The sequence below is a fragment of the Peromyscus californicus genome, unplaced genomic scaffold, assembly GCF_007827085.1.
Source record: "Peromyscus californicus insignis strain IS unplaced genomic scaffold, ASM782708v3 Scaffold_7__1_contigs__length_154581171, whole genome shotgun sequence".
In the NCBI taxonomy this organism is placed as follows: domain Eukaryota; kingdom Metazoa; phylum Chordata; class Mammalia; order Rodentia; family Cricetidae; genus Peromyscus; species Peromyscus californicus.
Window position 1 is genome coordinate 95,248,988 of NW_026294595.1, and position 18,447 is coordinate 95,267,434.

General features: G+C 41.1%; 1 protein-coding gene across 1 annotated transcript in view; it reads right to left on the reverse strand.

The window, feature by feature from the left end:
- Window positions 1-2,003: 2,003 nt before the first annotated feature.
- The window catches only part of Ubr1 (ubiquitin protein ligase E3 component n-recognin 1), a 135,229-nt gene continuing 118,785 nt past the window's right edge, over window positions 2,004-18,447 (reverse strand). The window contains exons 41-47 of the mRNA XM_052726086.1: window positions 17,957-18,090; window positions 15,775-15,883; window positions 12,950-13,006; window positions 9,812-9,889; window positions 7,560-7,730; window positions 6,266-6,367; window positions 2,004-4,515 (exon numbers count right to left, since the gene is read on the reverse strand). Coding sequence (XP_052582046.1) covers window positions 4,374-4,515; window positions 6,266-6,367; window positions 7,560-7,730; window positions 9,812-9,889; window positions 12,950-13,006; window positions 15,775-15,883; window positions 17,957-18,090 — 793 coding nt within the window. The 3' untranslated portion in view covers window positions 2,004-4,373. The remainder of the gene's footprint in view (window positions 4,516-6,265; window positions 6,368-7,559; window positions 7,731-9,811; window positions 9,890-12,949; window positions 13,007-15,774; window positions 15,884-17,956; window positions 18,091-18,447) is intronic.

The following is an 18,447-nucleotide window of genomic DNA, read 5'->3' on the forward strand; positions in this document are numbered from 1 at the left end:
TTGGGTATAGTCTTTTTATTTAATTTAATCACTCTGTGTCTTATAATTGAAGAATTCATTTCATTCAAGTTAGCTATATGATGGTAAGGCCTTACTACAGCAATTATGAGACTTACTGCCTAGTTTTGAGTTCCTTTCTTTCTTCCTCTCTTAGACTTCCTATTGGCTAAACGATTTCTCCAGTTTTGATCCCTTACTATTTTCTGTTTGTCTACTTTAGATTTTTGTTTTGTGATTACTATGATATTACAATTTCTTTTACCATTGTAAGATTCCTGTAACACTATGAGGCTTAACAAAGAGACCTCACAGTTTGATTCTAACAAGGTGTTCCGAATGACAGCAGCATGAGAGGAAAGTAGACTAAAACAATAAACCTTAGCTTAAACTTGTGTGCCATTCTTTCTTGATCTGAATTTTGAGTGCTTCGTTTTCTATCTTTCTATATTGCTTATCTGTGATAGTTAATCTTAATTGTCAGCTTGATGAGATCTAGAATCACCTGGGAGATGAGCTGCTGGGCAATTGTCTTGATTAGCTTAAGTGAAATAGGAAGACCTACCCACTGTGGGCGGCACCATTACCTAGGGCTGAGATACTAGCCTGTATAAAAACAACAAAGCTGAGCACAAGAATTGATTGCTCCATGCTTCCTGAAGATACAATATGATCAACTATTTAAGCTCCTGTTTCCCTTAACTGTGAGCCAAAATAAACCATTTTCCAAGTTGCTTTTGTCGGTGTATTTCATCAGCAATAGAAAAGTAAGACACTATCTCTTAATACATTAATGTTATTCTTTTCAGAAATATGGCTATGTTGCTCAGGCTGGTCCCCAAACTTCTAGGCTCAAGCAATCCTCCTAAGTAGCTGGGACTGCCAAGCACAAACCACTCACTGTCCTTGGCTTGTAGATTTTTTAAAATCTTTATACTGGTTAATCCTACTATGTTTTACACTATAGAACATTCTGAATTTATTTGTACAGTCACTCTTCCCGGTAAGTTAATACCTTTTTTTTTGGTGGTGCTGGGAATCAAATCCAGGGTCTTGCACATACCAGGCAAGTTGTTTACCTGAGCTATAATCTCATCCCCAAAGTTTTTCTGTCCCATGAGTCCCCTTTAGCATTTCATGTAGGACAACTCTGGTAGAGATATATTCTCTTAGCTTTTATTTGGAAATGTCTTTTTCTCTCTCAATCCTGAAGGATAGCTTTACTAGTATTCTTGGTTGTCGGCACTGTGTACATCTTATGCCATGTTCTCCTTGCTTGCAAGATTTCTGAGAAGTTTGCCATCATTAGGTAAACTGAGACATTCTTATGCTTGTTTCTTTTCTGCAGCTTTGAGAATCTTTAATTTTATGCCTTGGAGAGTTTGATTATGATAATGGGGTAAACTTGACTGAATTTAAACCTGATGACTTCTGTTTTTGTGCTATGTCATAAAATGTGCTTAACATATGGAAGGAACACTACATGAAATTATTATGGCCAGGCAGTGGTGGCACTCGGGAAGCAGAGGCAGGTGGATCTCTGTGAGTTCGAGGTCAGCCTGGTCTGCAGAGCAAGTTCCAGGACAGCCAGGGCTACGCAGAGAAACCCCGTCTCAAAAAAAACAAAACCAAGTGATGTATAAATCTATATGTGGTGATGGAATGTACAGTCAAAAAAAAAAAAAAAAGTCTGAAGACCCATTAACCCTAAAAATCTGTGTCTTGAAAAATATTTAATCTGGATATGGTGGCATATGCCTATAATTCCAGCACTTGGGAGGTGGAGGCAGCAGGAGGATCAGGAGTTCGAGGCCAGCCTCAGCTACATCATGAGTTTGAGTCTAGCTTGACTCTGCCTAAAACAAACACGCTGGGCTGACATACTTTTAACTAGAGCTCCTTTCTAGGTAAGATTTTTATACGTCAAACCCAAATCCCCAAACATGAGAAGTCCCTTTTTTCTTTTTAAATATACACATAAGATATTTTATTTCAAAAAGCACAAGAACATTATACAAGTTTTTAATTTACATTTTTGCAATAAAAGATATCAATATATGCATCATTTGTTTAACTTCATCATGAATGGAATTTGAATCAGTGGTATAAACATGTTGCAGTCACTAAATATAGATCATCATCACAGTGAACCAAAATGCATAGTTGTTATGAAATGACAAATGACCACTAAAAGGTGAACTCACAGCCCATACACTAACATAATAAATTAATTATACAGACATGTTTTTCTTTACTGTATCATTAAAATCCTTGCCAGCCCCTCACCAATAGTAGAAACACACAGAGCCGGAGCCATCTTACTGAACCAATTCTTTCACATACTACACTAAATAAAGTGACTTGGTTGCGTAAGTAAACTTTGTACGCAGACTTAAATCATTTGTCATGGTAATATCACTAGAAATCCCTTGGGCTGGGCAGCACTGTGACGTACATTCACCTCCAGTGCAGAAACTTCACTCTCAACAAGCAGAACTCAGTGATGAATCAGGTTCTTTGGCGCTAAAGGTTGGCTGGCCAGTGCCAGCTAGTCCTGCAACTCCAGAGCTTAGCTCCAGGGTTCCACAAATTGAATCTAAGAAGGCTAAAAATAAAGTCTTTATCCTTGCCAAATGGGGGCCAGAAAAATGAAGGCAGAAATGAGCATCTTCTGTTGCCTGTTCTAGCCCAGATTTCAGAGCTAAACAATCCCTTCAAAAAATTATATATAAAAAAACAAAGGGCAATATTCAAATCACTTAGTCATATTGGCAAATTGCACAAGCCAAATACTGAATTTTCTGATCTTCATCTCTCATAATTGCTGTGAACTGTTCATTATAGTTGCATCTAGTTCCTGATTTCTTCTGAATAGTAATTATCCAAGTAGGAAATCATGATTGTGATTCTGGTGCCTGCTCACACCAATCCCTTACTGCAAAATCCACTTTCCCATAAAATGGCAACAAATCTAGCCCCAAATGTGCCTCACTGATCACTCAGCAGAACTGTCTTTTTGTTTCCTGCCTTCACTGAACAGAGACAGTAGAGATACACTTGCACACACACATGGCAGTGGCAGCCAAGGGCAAAAGAAGACACAATCTTTCAACACACCCTTCATCTGCTAACATTACCCAATACCACAGAAGCTAAAATAAGTATCAACTGATCTTCTCTCTGCGGTTAATTCACACGTTCTTGATATAAAAGGTTAAAACCAAGAACCAAGAAGTCTATGGACAGACTCAAGAGAACTGTATTATTTATAAGCAAGATGGCTCAACCACAGCAGGTTATAACAGGACACAGACCTGATTACAAGGCCTGTTTTCTTGTTTTTTGGCTGTTTGTATCAGTCATAAACCATCATTTATGAAAAGGTTTCACAAAGACATCAAATCTAGGCTCTGTCTCTTAGAAGCCACAGAGGGCTGCAGAACTGGCTTAAATACGACTGTTCTAAATTCAGTCTAACTGACCATTCACTGGGGCAGTTTTCTGATTCTCATTTTACAAAGAGTTTGCTTCAGAACAGCAAACGTTTTCTGAGAGTCAAGTAGGATGGGGCCACAAGAGACAAGAGATCTCACTGCAGAAATCTGCCTTTCAAAATGGAACGGACAACTTGTGGCTCCACAAAGGTACCTGGAGTCAGGGGAGGAAAACAGGCTTTTTGTAAAAGGAATGCATAAGGAGCATAGTCTCCGAATTCTTCTTGAGGTCTACAATGGAAGGACGCTTTCCAGACTCGAATAGCTCACACTTGGTCCATAGACAGACTTAGATCTGTTTCTGGTGGAAGCCATAGGTGGTACAGGAAGGATATTTCCTTAAATAAGAAAATTGTTTATACTTTAAAACATTTTTCAGTTGAAAGATACTGCATAGATCTGCAGTTCCTCTTTAGACCATCACAGGTGATCAGCATCTTGTCAGAGATCTAATGCAAGCTGAATTACACTCAGGAAAACGCCAAATGCGAAAATGCAGGGAAGTTAACCAGACGTAAGAATGTCCACAAGTGCTTGATGTGACTTCATTTACCAGGTGGATGATAAGAAATGAAATAGGACAGTTGTGAAAGCAAATGAGTTTTCTGGAAATATTAGCAGAAATAGACACTTGGGTGAACAAGCATTTCTTTAGTGTTCTGGAAACAAAACAGATTAATCTATGTCCTGTTTTTTCCTTGAAGCTTATGTTTGCTAATTGAAAGCAATATTCCATTAAGGAATATTTTATTAATGTATGTGAATCTAGACATGGATCAAAAGACCCTCCAATACTTCCCCATTCTCAGAAAGTTCTCTGGAATTTTAAATCAGTCTTTATTATTGATGTCACTCATGATTGTCTTGAGGCCGACTTGGCGTTCACAGTAACTGCCAGTTGAATCCAAACAGCATCTGATTAGTCTCCTGGCTCCGAGCAATCTCTTCAATAATGCAGTGCTGCTGCCAGACCAAATGCAGCTTCCGATATCGCTCCCGAGATAAATGAAGTGGGTTTCCCCTCCTTCAAGAGAAAAATAACGACATCTAAGCTTGAATCATTAACAGTGGCATCTCTATAGTCTTAAGTCAGAATACACTCCCAAGATATTCCTGCGGCTGTATGCCAGGACAAGGCTTAGTAACAGGGCACTCTTCACCAGTGATTGCTAACAACTTGGCACATGACTTAGTTGAGGAGGCAGAAATGCACTCCGTGACTATTTGGGAATTAGGTCACGGGTGGACATGACGAACACAATGAGCCCTCATTTAAACACGTGTCTATCTGGTGTCTCTGGGGGTGTCTAACTTGCAGCAGCTCTGGGCTTGTCTGGTGGTCAGCCTGAAGGGGCTCTAATGGCTTCCTGACCTTGGAATTTACCGAGCTTCAATTTACGGTTTCGCATAGGAGGTTAGGTACAAGGCATAACACAAAACCATCAAATTAAAAAATGCTCAGAATTTTTTTTTTTTTCTTTTTTGGTTTTTCGAGACAGGGTTTCTCTGTGTAGCTTTGCGCCTTTCCTGGAACTCACTTGGTAGTCCAGGCTGGCCTCGAACTCACAGAGATCCGCCTGGCTCTGCCCCCGCACCCCCCCCCCCCACCAAGCGCTGGGATTAAAGGCGTGTGCCACCACCGCCTGGCCAGAAATCTTTTGTTTTATAACCATCCCTATGATTCATCTTGCCAATGCTTAGTGAACATTATCTTCTTTGCTTATTTTTTTACTTGGGGAAGAGATATCTTGTTACAGTGTCCAGGCTGGGTTTGAACTTCCAGCTTCATCCTCCCAAGTAGCTGGGACTATACGTAGTTGTGCATCATTATACCTGGCTTACAAATATTTAAGTAACGACATTTCTATTCTAGGATTACACAGTTTGCAGCACTGTGCCAGCTAATCAAAAAAGCCTGAAGCCTGTTGAGTGCTGTGATGGAGGTAACAGGCATCTCAGCCCCTAGAACATCAAGTGTCCCAGTTCCTTGTCAGTTTTCACAGTTTGTCACTAATTTAAAAATTCTATATTTTTCTACTTTTCTAGAACATCTCAAGGATATCCTCGATTATTTTCTACTTCGTTATTGTTGCTATTGGTTTTGCTTTTTGAGATAGGCTCTCACTTTGTAGCGCTGGCTGGCCTGGAACTCACTATTCAGATCCAACTAAACCTTAAATTCACAGAATCCACCTACCCTTGCCTCTGGTGTACTGGGATTAAAGGCGACCTCCACCCTGACCAACATTAACAACTTTTACCACTCAGTAGCTTCTCCCTTAAACTTAAGGACTAGTTAAAATCTCTTTCAATAAAAACAAATCTCATATGATCCAATAGATCCCAAGCCCTATGCAGTGAGTCTATTCATTTTGAATGATTATATATTGATTATATAATGCTGTCTAAGCATGAGGACCCGAGTTCAAGGCCCAGGACCCACATAAAAAGCTAAGTGTGATAATGCCAGCGTTGAGGAGGCGAAGACAGGCGGGTCCCTGGTACTGACCAGCCAGTCAGCCTCCTATAACCAGTGAGCCTGTCTCAAACAACAAGGCCAGTCAGGAGTTGGAGAGCTGGCTCAGTTGGTTAAGAGTATTCACTGCTATTGCAGAGGACCTAGGCTCAGTTCCCAGCACCCACACGGCAGCTTACAATCATCAGTAACTCCAGTTCCAGGTTTTTATGTTTAAAGAACTATTACTATACACATACAATAAAGTGAATAAAACATAAGACAACTGATTAAAATTTTCCATTAAAGAAAATCTTACTTTAGCCCAGGGTCTGTTTCTCCATACTCATCTAAGTAAGGGGCTGGGTAAGCACAGCCTCTGGCTTTTCCTTCCACCAGGACCACTCTGCATTCTCGGATTCTGAAGAACAAAACAAAGGGCAGGAAACGCTATTAGAGACATATGTGCAGACGATAGACAGTGAATCAAAGTTAAACTAAAGAAAAGACATGGAGCCGGGCGGTGGTGGCACACACCTTTAATCCAAGCACTCGGGAGGCAGAGGCAGGTGGATCTCTGTGAGTTTGAGGCCAGCCTGGTCTACAGAGCGAGATCCAGGACAGACACCAAACAACACAGAGAAACCCTGTCAAGAAAAACCAGAGAGAGAGAGAGAGAGAGAGAGAGAGAGAGAGAGAGAGAGAGAGAGAGAGAGACAGATGCGGGGGGAGAGAAGCTTACTGTAAAGAAATGCTTAAGTACTACACTGAGAAATTATAAAATAGAGTGTGAAATGCACAGTTGGGCTAAGTAGACTTATTCCTGTGGGTTCTACAGAAGCAAGCAGGTGTTTGAGCTGGCCTTCCATGTCACTCTTTCCTCTTGTTTCAAAGGTTGCCTTTAAACAATGATAACATATCTCACAGTTAGTAAGACTTTTGGGTTTATATAAACAAAAATTGAATTTTACCCAGAGAATGGAAAGAAAAAGTACAGAAATCAACTTTGAATTCATTTCTTTAGGCAATATGTTTCATAAACATTTATCACAATTGTCCTACTTTGAATCTTTTGTTCGAAGAAGAAAATAGAAACATCCAAAAGACAATCTTGTGCTAGGAGGCACTTGGAAGGCAGGATCTCTGGGAGTTCAAGGCCAGCCTTGTCTATATATCGAGAACCTGTCTCAAAAATAAATAGCCAGATATGCATGCCTGTAGTGCCAGCACTTCGGAGAAAGAGGCAGGCAGATCTACAGGAGTTCGAGGCCAGCCTGGTCTACAAAGCAAGTTCCAGAATAGCCAGAGCTACACAGAGAAACCCCGTCCTGAAAAACCAAAATAGATATATAAATAAGAGAGCCTAAAGTTAATAATTTACACATATTTTATAAGTATAAGTTTTAAGACTTCAAGTTTTCCATTATATCTGAATATTACACAGCACAGGAACCATTGATATAAAATCTATACCATTTAAGATTTTTCTAATAATGAAAGAAAAGTAAAAAGAATCTTAATTTTTAAAGAACTACTTATTCTACTGGCATATTGACTGGAAACATATTTTCAACTAAGATCCTTAGCAAGTTTCCAAATGACTCCATACTCACTTCAGGAAAATGCAGACTCCAGCACCACAATGAAGTGCATGAAAAACGCAAGCTCCAACCTCTTCCCCATTCACTATTTCTTGGCAACAAATGTTCTGAGAACATAGGATGGCCCCACAGAAAAGACAGAGGACAGGATGCTTTCGCTCATCATCTGCAGACCGAGGACACCTCCAAAGGGAAGGACATATTCAGTGTGTTGGAAAAGCAAGAATCAGATCGTATATCTACTTAGCAGTAAAGCATGTTTCCATCACTCAATCTGCTCAGCAAAGAAAGCTACTAAAAGACAAAGGATATTTAATTAGATGACTGTTCATTTATATTACTTATAGGGGACTTAAGGGGCTGGGGAAACGGCTCCAGAGAACCTGAGTTCATTCTAACCTCACAACTGCCTGTGATTACAACTCCAAAGGATCTGATGACCTCTTCTGGCCTCCATGGACATTTGCATACATGTGGCATAAACACACATACACATAAACAATAACTCTTAAGAAAATCTTGAGCAGGCCTATGCCACCAGGGACTCCTGTGCCAGGTGACCAGTCAGCACAGCTCCCTGAACTAGGCTTGCCTATGCTACAAACTTCCCAGGAATTTTGTCCTAGAAGTTCAACCTGTAGGGCCTCCTGTACCAAGTGATAGACCCCCTGGGTTCAGTCCTCAGCTCCGAAAAAGGATAAAAGATGCAATTTTTTTTTAAAATTTAATGCTGAATGCCGTTTATTGAAGGAGGGAGGAGGTCTTAAATACAGGCTTACAGCACAATGGGAGAACCCCGGAGGGCAGAAGTTCGATACCGGTGTTTTACAATCTTGCAAAAGGATGCAAAATTTTAAAAAGTTGTTGATTGATCGTGGATACAACTTAATGACAGAGTGTATGTTTAGTATGTGTAAAGCCTTGGGTTTAAGCTCCAGCCCCACAAAACAAACAAAAAACCATAGGAAGAAAATCCATTACTAAATATATAGTCTTGTGGAAAGTTGCTAAAAGTCTCATATTTATACTGAGATTCATTTATAGAATCCAGCCTTCATCTGATGTAACCAATTAACAGCTGCTGTTGCTGCTTTAATGGTTTAGTCAAATGGGTTTACAATGTTGGGGTAATATGACTTTGGAAGTACGCAATGTTTGAAAAACTACATTATGTGGTAAGGGTTCAACCACAATCTCTATGACATTTCTTCAAGGTTGAAACGAGAGTCTATAGCCCAGGCTGGATTCAAACTCAGAATGATCTGCTTGCCTACAACTGAGTGCTGGGATTAAAGGTGTGTAACACCACACTCAGCTAAATGTTGGCATTCTTTGTAGTATCATTACACTCCTTATTCCCTAACTCATCACAGGAAGATTTGGGGATGCAGCTCCTATTTCTGGGGTGACTTACTTGTGCCAGGAGAGACAATAGGGATCTATCATCCAAAACCTGGGATTTTATGTACAGATTTATCTGGCAGTTTACTGAGGGGCTGGTGAGGATGTGAAGAAATAATATGGCCCATACATTGCTGGTGAGATTGTAAAATGACATAATGTATATAAAAGGATTTGATACTGAAAAAGTAAAACATATGACCTAGCTAAATACCCAAATGAAATGTAAAATGTATGTTCATTCAGACTTGTACATGAATGTTTATAGTAACATTATTCATAATACTTAAAAGGAAGAAACAACTCCATCATAAATGAGTGTCCATTAATGGAAGAAGACATAAACATACTGAATGAAAGAAAACATAGGTTCTTTTTCTAAGTTATGTATCTACAGCTAAATTCCTAGAAACAGAAAGCAGACTATCAGTGATGAGGAAACAGAAGACCAGGGGCATGTAAAGGGATTAGGGTTACAAATCCTTTGGAGTGGCGAAAAGTTTGGCCACTAGAGGTAGGAAGTAGTACAGCGTGCAATAGTTGTGCAACACTGTGAATGATAAATTGTGGGAATACAACAGTCACTTCGTAAACAAATAAGCTGCACCAGAAATACATGTGCACATGTGTGGGGCTCAGAAGACATCTTGAAGGAGACTGTTCTCCCCCCCCCCCCCCATGTGTGTCCCAAAGACCAAACAGTCAACAGACTTGGTGGCAAGCACCCTTACCAGCTGAACCATCTCACTAGCCCCTTATTGGGTACAAGTTAAGTTCACAGGTTATAGGGTAGACCTAATGAAAGCTCAGAAAAAGATACTGCGATCTCTTGTTCTTGCACGCCCCCCATCTTTTTTTCTTACCTAAAATGAGAAGCTTGATTTAGAAGACAGCTGTAGTCATCGGGAAGTTCTATCAAACTATTTCTTTTTCTAGGGTACCTAGAAGCATAGTTTAAAAGGCAGTTATATATTTGAGTGAACAGATTAAAGCTGAAGAATGCTTCTGGGCATATACAAATGTGTATTTCCTTATTTAAAAACTAGAGTTGAATACATTCCAACCATGGGAACATAAAGGAAAAATAAAGAACAGGAACATTAAATGAACTCTGTTAAGACTCAAACAGTTTTAAGATATGTTAAATATAAGTATCAAGGAGCTGGGCATAGTGGTGTACAACTTTAACCCAAGCACTCAGGAGGCAGAGACAGGCAGGTCTCTGAGTTCAAGGCCAGCCTGATCTACAAGGTAACTCTGTGTGTGTGTGTGTGTGTGTGTGTGTGTGTGTGTGTGTGTGTGTATGAAGGAAACTCCCAAAACAAGATATGCTTAGCACTTGATATATTGTGGTAAATGTTAGCATCCATTCCCTCTACGTCAGAGACGGTAAAAGACGGATGTAGCCTAAGGAGGGTCATATGAATAACATGGGACTCTTTCCCTAGACACCAATCAATTTACATTTTCTAATATTTTAAAAATATTTTTAAAACTTTTTTATGTAAATGGGTGCTTTGCCTACATCTATGTCTGTACACCATGTGCATGCCTGCTGCCCAACTTGGTCAGAAAAGAGCATCAGATCTCCTGGAACTAGAGTTATAGATGGTTGTGAGCTGTCATGAGGGTGCTGGGAATCTAACTCAGGTCTTCTAGAAGAGCAGCTGGTACTCTTAACCTCTGAGTCATCTCTAGTCCCCTCATTCTCATTCTCTCTCAATCTCTCTCAATCTCTCTCAATCTCTCTCTCTCTCTCTCTCTCTCTCTCTCTCTCTCTCTCTCTCTCTCTCTCTCTCTCTCTCTCTCGGTTTTTTGAGATAAGGTTTCTCTGTGTAGCTTTGGAGCCTGTCCTGGAACTCGCTCTGTAGTCCATGCTGGCCTTGAACTCAGAGATCCACCTGCCTCTGCCTCCCAGAGTGCTGGTATTAAAGGCATGCATCACTCACTACCACCCAGCCCCTCATTTTATAATTATTGACTCAGCTAAAAAGAATCCTTCTCTAAGACTGAGGAATCTTCTCATCAGGCATGGTGGCACATGCTTGTAACCAGCACACAGGAAACTGAGGCAGGAGGATTTTCAGTTTGAGGCCAACTTGGACCAGGTTACGTGACAGTTCTAGGCTAGCTGGGGTACACAGTAAGACATAGTCTCAAAAACAGTCTTTTCCTTTTAGTTTTCTAAAGATGGGGTCCCATTCTGCAGCTCAGGTTGGTCTCAAACTCAATGTGTAGCCCAGGCTGGCCTCAAATAAATGACAATCCTGTCTCTGCCTCCCAAGGGTTAGGATTACAGGCACAAGTCATCACCATCATGCCCAGTCTCCTCTTTATATTTCTTTAAGGAATTAATGATATATTCTATATATCATATCTTATGCTATACTGTTTTGAGTTTTATGTTTATAACTAGATTGAGAGTTACTCATAACCAAAGACAGTATATATGGATTATCTCTTAAGTTTCTCAGAATATTTCAGTACCCTGCTGTAGAAAGGTATTTAAAAGGTACATCATGACATGAAATAAAGAAAAAACTGGCCTGGCAGTGGTGGTGGTGTACATCTTTAATCCCAGCACTCAGGAGGCAGAGGTAGATGGACCTGCCTCTGAGGGAAATGCAGATTTAGATAGAATCACAACTCAAAAGAGAAGAGGGCTGACGAAGCTTCTTGTCCATTTTCAGACAGTATCATCTCATTACGCAGCCCAGTCTGTCCTGCAACTCATAACCTCCTGCCTCAGCCTCTTGAGTACTTGTATCATAGGTGTGTGCTATCATGTGTAGCTTAAAGAAGTTTCTTGAAGCCAGGCGTTGGTTGCAAACGCCTTTAATCCCAGCACTCAGGAGGCAGAGGCAGGTGGATCTCTGTGAGTTCAAGGCCAGCCTGGGCTACAGAGCAAGATCCAGGACAGCCAGGACTATTTCATGGAGAAACTCTGTCTCATTAAATAAATAAATAAATAAATAAATAAATAAATAAATAAATAAATAAATAAATAAATGGAGTTTCTCAGGCTGGAGAGATGGCTCAGAGGTTAAGAGAATGGCTGTTCTTCCAGAGGATCTGGGTTCAATTGCCAGCACCTAAATAATGGTTTGTAACCATCTCTAACTCCAATTTCAGGAGATAAAATACCCTCTTCTGGCATCCACGGGTACCAGGCATGCACTTGATGAACAGGCACACAAAACATAGAATACAGTAATAGTGTGTGTGTGTGTGTGCGTGCGTGCGTGCGTGCGTGCGTGCGTGCGTGCGTGCGTGTGTGTGTGTGTGTATATTTAGGTTTTTCAAGACAGGGTTTCTCTGTGTAGCTTTGCGCCTTTCCTGGAACTCACTCTGTAGTCCAGGCTGGCCTCGAACTCACAGAGATCTGCCTGCCAAGTGTATATATATATTGTTTAGTTTCTCTACAGGCAGTGGTGTCACACCTTTGATCCCAGCACTCGGGAGGCAGAAGCAGATGGATCTCTGTGAGTTCAAGGGCAGCCTGGTCTACAGCGTGAGTTCCAGGATAGCCAGGGCTACTACCACAAAAATACCCTGTCTCGGGGAAAAAAAAAACAAACAGAAAAGCTTCTCTTTTTTTGAGGCATTTGTGGGGGCTAGTTTATAAAAAATAGGGAGAAGACTAGTCAGTTCTAGTTCTATCTTTGTCCTCAAAGGGGGGTCTAGTTTATGTCAGCAGTGTAAACCACCATCTTTAGAGCACAAGCAGCTCCCACACAAGCTCCTCGCCTTCTTACAGGCAAGTACCAGTTTAAGGAAGAGTCCTCCAGTAGAGCTGGTGGCTTTTGACAATTTAGGAAGGAAAGGACAGCCATTCCAAGAAAAACCAGTTCAGGAAGAACCTGATGTCTGGCAAAGACCAACAGATACACTGGAAACAATGAACTGAGAATAAGGGGACAGACCAGAAATTAAGGCAAACCAACGAAGCACTTTAGAAACACAGCTAGGATGTGGCAAAAGGCTTAAATAGTAAAACCAACCTGACCACAGCCCTTTTCTGCTTCAAAGAGTTAAGTAAGGCAGGATCTGCACACCACCTGTAAGTGAAGCCAAGAGTAAAGGGGGATCATCACAGGATAACCACAAGATTGTCATAGGCTCATTGAGATATACACCAACTGTTCTCTCCAATTCTGTCTTTTCATGTCCCCTCTCTGTCTTTAAGTTTACATCTTATCCCTTTTCTCTCGCCCCACACCCTCATTCCCCCTTCTAAATTCCTTTTCAAGGGCTTTGTCAATTACAGTCTTTAGAACAGAAACCATCTGCAAATTTAAATAAGAGAATTTAATACTAGGAAGTAGTAATACACATGACAGGGACTCAGCCTATAGTCTGGTGTGGTGTACTTGCCTAGTTCAAGGTCCTAGATTCAATCCTCAGACTAGAGAAGAGGTGGGAGGATAAGTGGTATAAGGGTTAAGAAGGCAACCTTGAGACAAAAAGGCAAGTGAATCTTAAATGCTGCCCCATGCTGGAGGAGTGGGGGGAAAGTGGGCATCACTGCTGCCCTGGGCAGGGTCATCAGTGGGTAACAGGATCACAGCAGGCTTTTCTGGAGGCAACTGGAGCCACAGAAGATCAAGACACGCCGGGCGGTGGTGGCGCACGCCTTTAATCCCAGCACTCGGGAGGCAGAGCCAGGCGGATCTCTGTGAGTTCGACGCCAGCCTGGTCTACAAAGTGAGTTCCAGAAAAGGCGCAAAGCTACACAGAGAAACCCTGTCTCGAAAAACAAACAAACAAAAAAAAAAAAAAAAAAAAAAAAAAGAAGAAGATCAAGACACTACTGAAGATGCCCCAGAAGGCAGAGAGGGAGCAGGGCGGGCTTCCTTCTCCTTCCTTATTTCCAGCACCCTGCTGGTGCCTCCTACTGGCTAAACCTGCACTGGCTGAAGCCAGCTGACAACACTCGGAGGGAGATGCAGCCTGCAGAGCTCTACAGAGCAGGGCGGACAGAAGGCAAGCAGGATCAGGAATAGCACAAATGGTAGGGACTTTCTATTTTAAAGAATGTTTAATATTTAAAGTAATATAGCATAGCCAAAATTTACTTCCAGGAAAAGAAAAGTAAAATTTGTAAAATCTTTTGTGATTGTACTAAAAAAAAAAAAAAGTGACATTAATCCTAAAATCAATTCATTTTGATTGCATGGGAGATCACACTGCCCATGAGAAATTAGGAAGCAAAGCCAAAACCTGACACAGAGAACCTAGGGCATGAGACCAGCATTCTCCCAGTTCCGACCTGGGCACGAGGAAGAAAAAGACAAGTAAGGAGGATAAAGAAAATCATGGGAGAGTGAGTTGAGAGTACATGGTGAAACTGATTCTAAAAATGTGCAGGCAGAAAGAGGGTGGGGAGAGTGGGGGCTGGGGCATGACAGTAAACAAGAGGTCCAGTATCAGATGTAGCAGAAAGTCTTTCTGAAGGGAGGGACATTTCAGTGCTAGTCTCTGCTCTACAGATGCCATTCTTCTAAATGTGCTCTACCACATTCTCTACAGTTTCTATATAGTTCCAGTGTGGACTCTTTCTTTTAGTCAAAGTCTCATGCACTGAGAGCTGGATTCAAACTTGCTACCTGATCAACGATGACCTTCTGACCTCTAAAGTTCTGGGATTACAGTGTGTGCTGTGCCTCTATGCCCGGTTTATACAGTGCTGGGGCCGAACAGAGGACTTTGTGCATGCTAGGCCAGACCTCTACAAATTGCACAATACCACAAGCTCAAGTTTGAGCTCCTTTGATTTTTTTTTTTTTTTTTTTTTTTTTTGAGATGGGCACATTGTGTAGCCTTGGATGGCCAGAAACTCACAGAGATCCACCTGCCTCTTCCTCCCAAGTGCACCATGCCCAGCGTCTCTTGATTCTTAATTAGGGTTCTACCTATTAGCACATCACACTCCCCACCATGTTTTAAGACTGGAATGAAACACCAACTGTGCAGAAAACAAACAAAATGCAGCCGTGGAAGAGAAAGCAGGACTCCCACCTGCTCAGAGGCTGGCCTTAACCTACTCCTTAAGCATGTGGAGTAAGAATTTCTGTACTTTCGGGGGCTGGAGAGATGGCTCAGTGGTTAAGAGCACTGACTGCTCTTCTAGAGGACCTGGGTTCAGTTCCCAGCACCCACATGGCAGCTCACAACTGTCTGTAATTCCAAGATCTGACACCTTCACACAGACATACATGCAGGCAGAACACCAATGCACACAAAATAAAAATAAATTAAAAAAAAAGAATTTCTGTACTTTCCTACCTCTGCAGTCAATGCTAATAAATTGAGGAGTGTAGTAAATAATTGTAATTTAACTTTTTTCAAATTAAAAGAAAGGCACTGTGGTCACCATTTGTAATTCCAGCATTTGGAAGATAGATGTAAGAGAATCAGGAGTGCAAGGCCATCCTCAGCTACATAGTAAGTCTTAGACCAACCTGGGCTATATTAGACCCTGTCTCAAAAACATAAAAATAACCATTTTGAATTGAGCCCTGGAGAAATCTGAGGAAGAACAGAGTTTGAAGTCAACACAGTAAAATCCTGTCTCAAAACCAATCAAGCCGGGCGGTGGTAGCGCACGTCTTTAATCCCAGCACTCGGGAGGCAGAGGCAGACGGATCTCTGTGAGTTTGAGGCTATCCTGGTCTACAAAGCGAGTTCTAGGAAAGGTGCAAAGCTACACAGAGAAACCCTGTGTTGGAGAAACAAACAAACAAAAAAAAAATCAAAAACAAAAATAAGCATAAAATATTTTCAAACTAGATAGAAACCCATCAGTCACATTTACTCCCATAAGTACCTCTGCAGTAAGGGCTTTATGGTATCCCAATATTCCTGGAAAAGCAGGAATAAGTTTGTGGGTAAAGATAGATAGCTACAGAGTGCACTGTACTCTCCTTCAGCAGAATCTGAAAAAAATAACAAGATAGATTTAATGAAGCACATTATGCTGATCTCCTCAGTGTTAAAGGAGCCCCCTCACTGTTTACACTCACTTCTACCGTCTGTTCTATGAAACAGTGGGTGGCAAATAAGCCACAGTGATTCTTTTACAGCACAGTCTGAGTCACCCTGATCAGATGGCTCCTATGACTAACCACTACACTTAGTATACAATACAAAGTCTTTTCTTTTTCTGGGGGTTGTGGGGGAGATGGGCAGTACTTTGCTGAGGAAAGAACCCAGTGAATGGGGACGTGCTGTACCACGGAGCCACACCCTAGCTCACAAAGCTTTTAGTGTGGTTTAAAGACCCAGGTGAAAAACATACATCTGGCTACCTCCTGGACCTCCCAGCCCACTGGGCTTCCAGCCAGAATCATATCTTCACTGTTCTCTTACTCTGCCAAGCTTCCTTTACATTAATTTTCTCTTAAGTAGAACGTACTTCAACTCCCCATCCAGCTCAGTCCCATATATGCGACTCTTTGTTTAATGTCTCCTTGGAGAAAAGTCTCCCTTCGACTGCCTATGTCCAAGAGTTCTGATCCTGGCCATGATCAGCTTTACTTTTCTTTGCAGGACTCATCCCATTTGGTATTATATCATGCATATTTATGCTTCTCTATATTTGGCTCCATCCATAATGAAAGAAAATACTTTATTTTCTATGGCAACTATTGGGTAAGTACATGAACTTTTTGTGCATGCAAGAAAGAGATCTGTACTGGACATTACTTGGAGAGTAACATCCCATTTTATATAGAACCTTAACAAAGCTTGCTCACACCTCACCTATTGAAGAGTTCAAGATAAAGAGCTAACAACTAGTAAAGGCAACATTACCGATGTATTCTCTAAGGACAAAATGATTCTCTGGACAATTTTAAAATCAAACAAATATTCTGATTCTTACCAACAGAACATAGTAAGGAAGACTTCTCTACTTTCGTCTAGATTTAGAAGTGAGTAAATGAAAAAGAAAGTGATGCTGTTAGTAAACACACATGGTTTTTGTTGTTCAGAAGGCCTTTTTGATCACTATTTTAATTCTTAAATATAGCTATATGTCCAAAATCCAAATAAAAGTATACAATAAAATCATCTTCTTGCCTGGACAAACGGTTCTTTTCTATAAAGGTAACAAATATCTCTAATTTTCTGCATATCCTATCAGTTATATTCTCCATATAGGTATTTTATTTTATTTTTGAGACAACATCTTGCTATCTAGTGTTAGGATGCCAGGAACCAGGCAGCCTTCGAACTAATAGAAATCTGCCTGCCTCTGCCTTTCCAGTGCTGAGTGTTAAAGTGGGTGCCATCACATTTGGCTTGCCCATAGGTATTTTTAAAAAAATTGTGTGCAAGCCCATGTATGTTCACAAGCCTTGCTTTCATGTGGAGGCAGAGGACAACTTCCAGAAGTTCTTTCTTTCTACCTTGTTTTTTTTTGTTGTTGTTTTCGAGACAGGGTTTCTCTGTGTTGTTTTGGTGCCTGTCCTGGATCTCACTCTGTAGACCAGGCTGGCCTCGAACTCAGAGATCTGCCTGGCTCTGCCTCCTGAGTACTAGGATTAAAGGCGTGGCCACCACCACCCGGGTTTCTACCTTGTTAAAGCTAGATCTGTCATTTCTGCTGCTGTACTGGGAACTACAAGCTAGCTGACCCATAAGCTTCAGGGTGATTCTCCTCTGTCTGCTTCTGTTTCTTCATAGAAGTGTTAGGATTACAACTACTTGCTACTGCATCTGGTTTTTAAAATCTTATTTACTTTTTACATTTAATTATTATTCAGGGAGTGGGGATGGGGCATGTGGCTGGCACATTCAGGTATTTTAATAACTCAAGGACTTTATACATACACAGGAACCAAGAGCAGGATTTGCAGGACATGAAACTAAGCTGGATTGTGGCCTCACTGTCAAGTATACCTGGGCAGGGCAGGAGTGGTTCCGCCTGCTCTGTCTGTCTTTCTCTTCTGAAGATAGAACAGTGAAGACAAGCCTCCATCCCTGCTCTGAGTTTAGCTCCTACTTACTGGCAAACAGTTCTTCCGGTGGGGTCACCCCAAGTAAGTAGTGGAAAAACAATGCAGCACAGCGAAGATAAGGGGTGATGCCATTCTTCAGTGAGACCCACAGATACCAGCCAGGAATGCCACAGCCAATGAATCTAGGACACAAAAAATCCAGAACAGAACATTTACCAGATTTTAAATACAACCCCTGCTAAAATCACATTCAGTTAATGATTTAATTTCTAAGCATTTTAAAAAAGTATTTAGTTAGCTAATAGCTTTAGTGTATACATTTTCTACAGGGAACAACTTTTACAATCTTTTTCATAGGGTAGGGTTTTCCTTTCCTTTCCTTTTTTTTTGTTCCTGTTTTGGTAATGCTAGGCATTGAAACCAGAACTCTATGAACATTATTAGGCAAACACTCTGCCAAGGGCTAAGCACCCAACCTCTGAAAGCAGATCATTACTCTCTTTTTTCTTAGGTGAAGATGAAAAAACAAAGCAAAACAA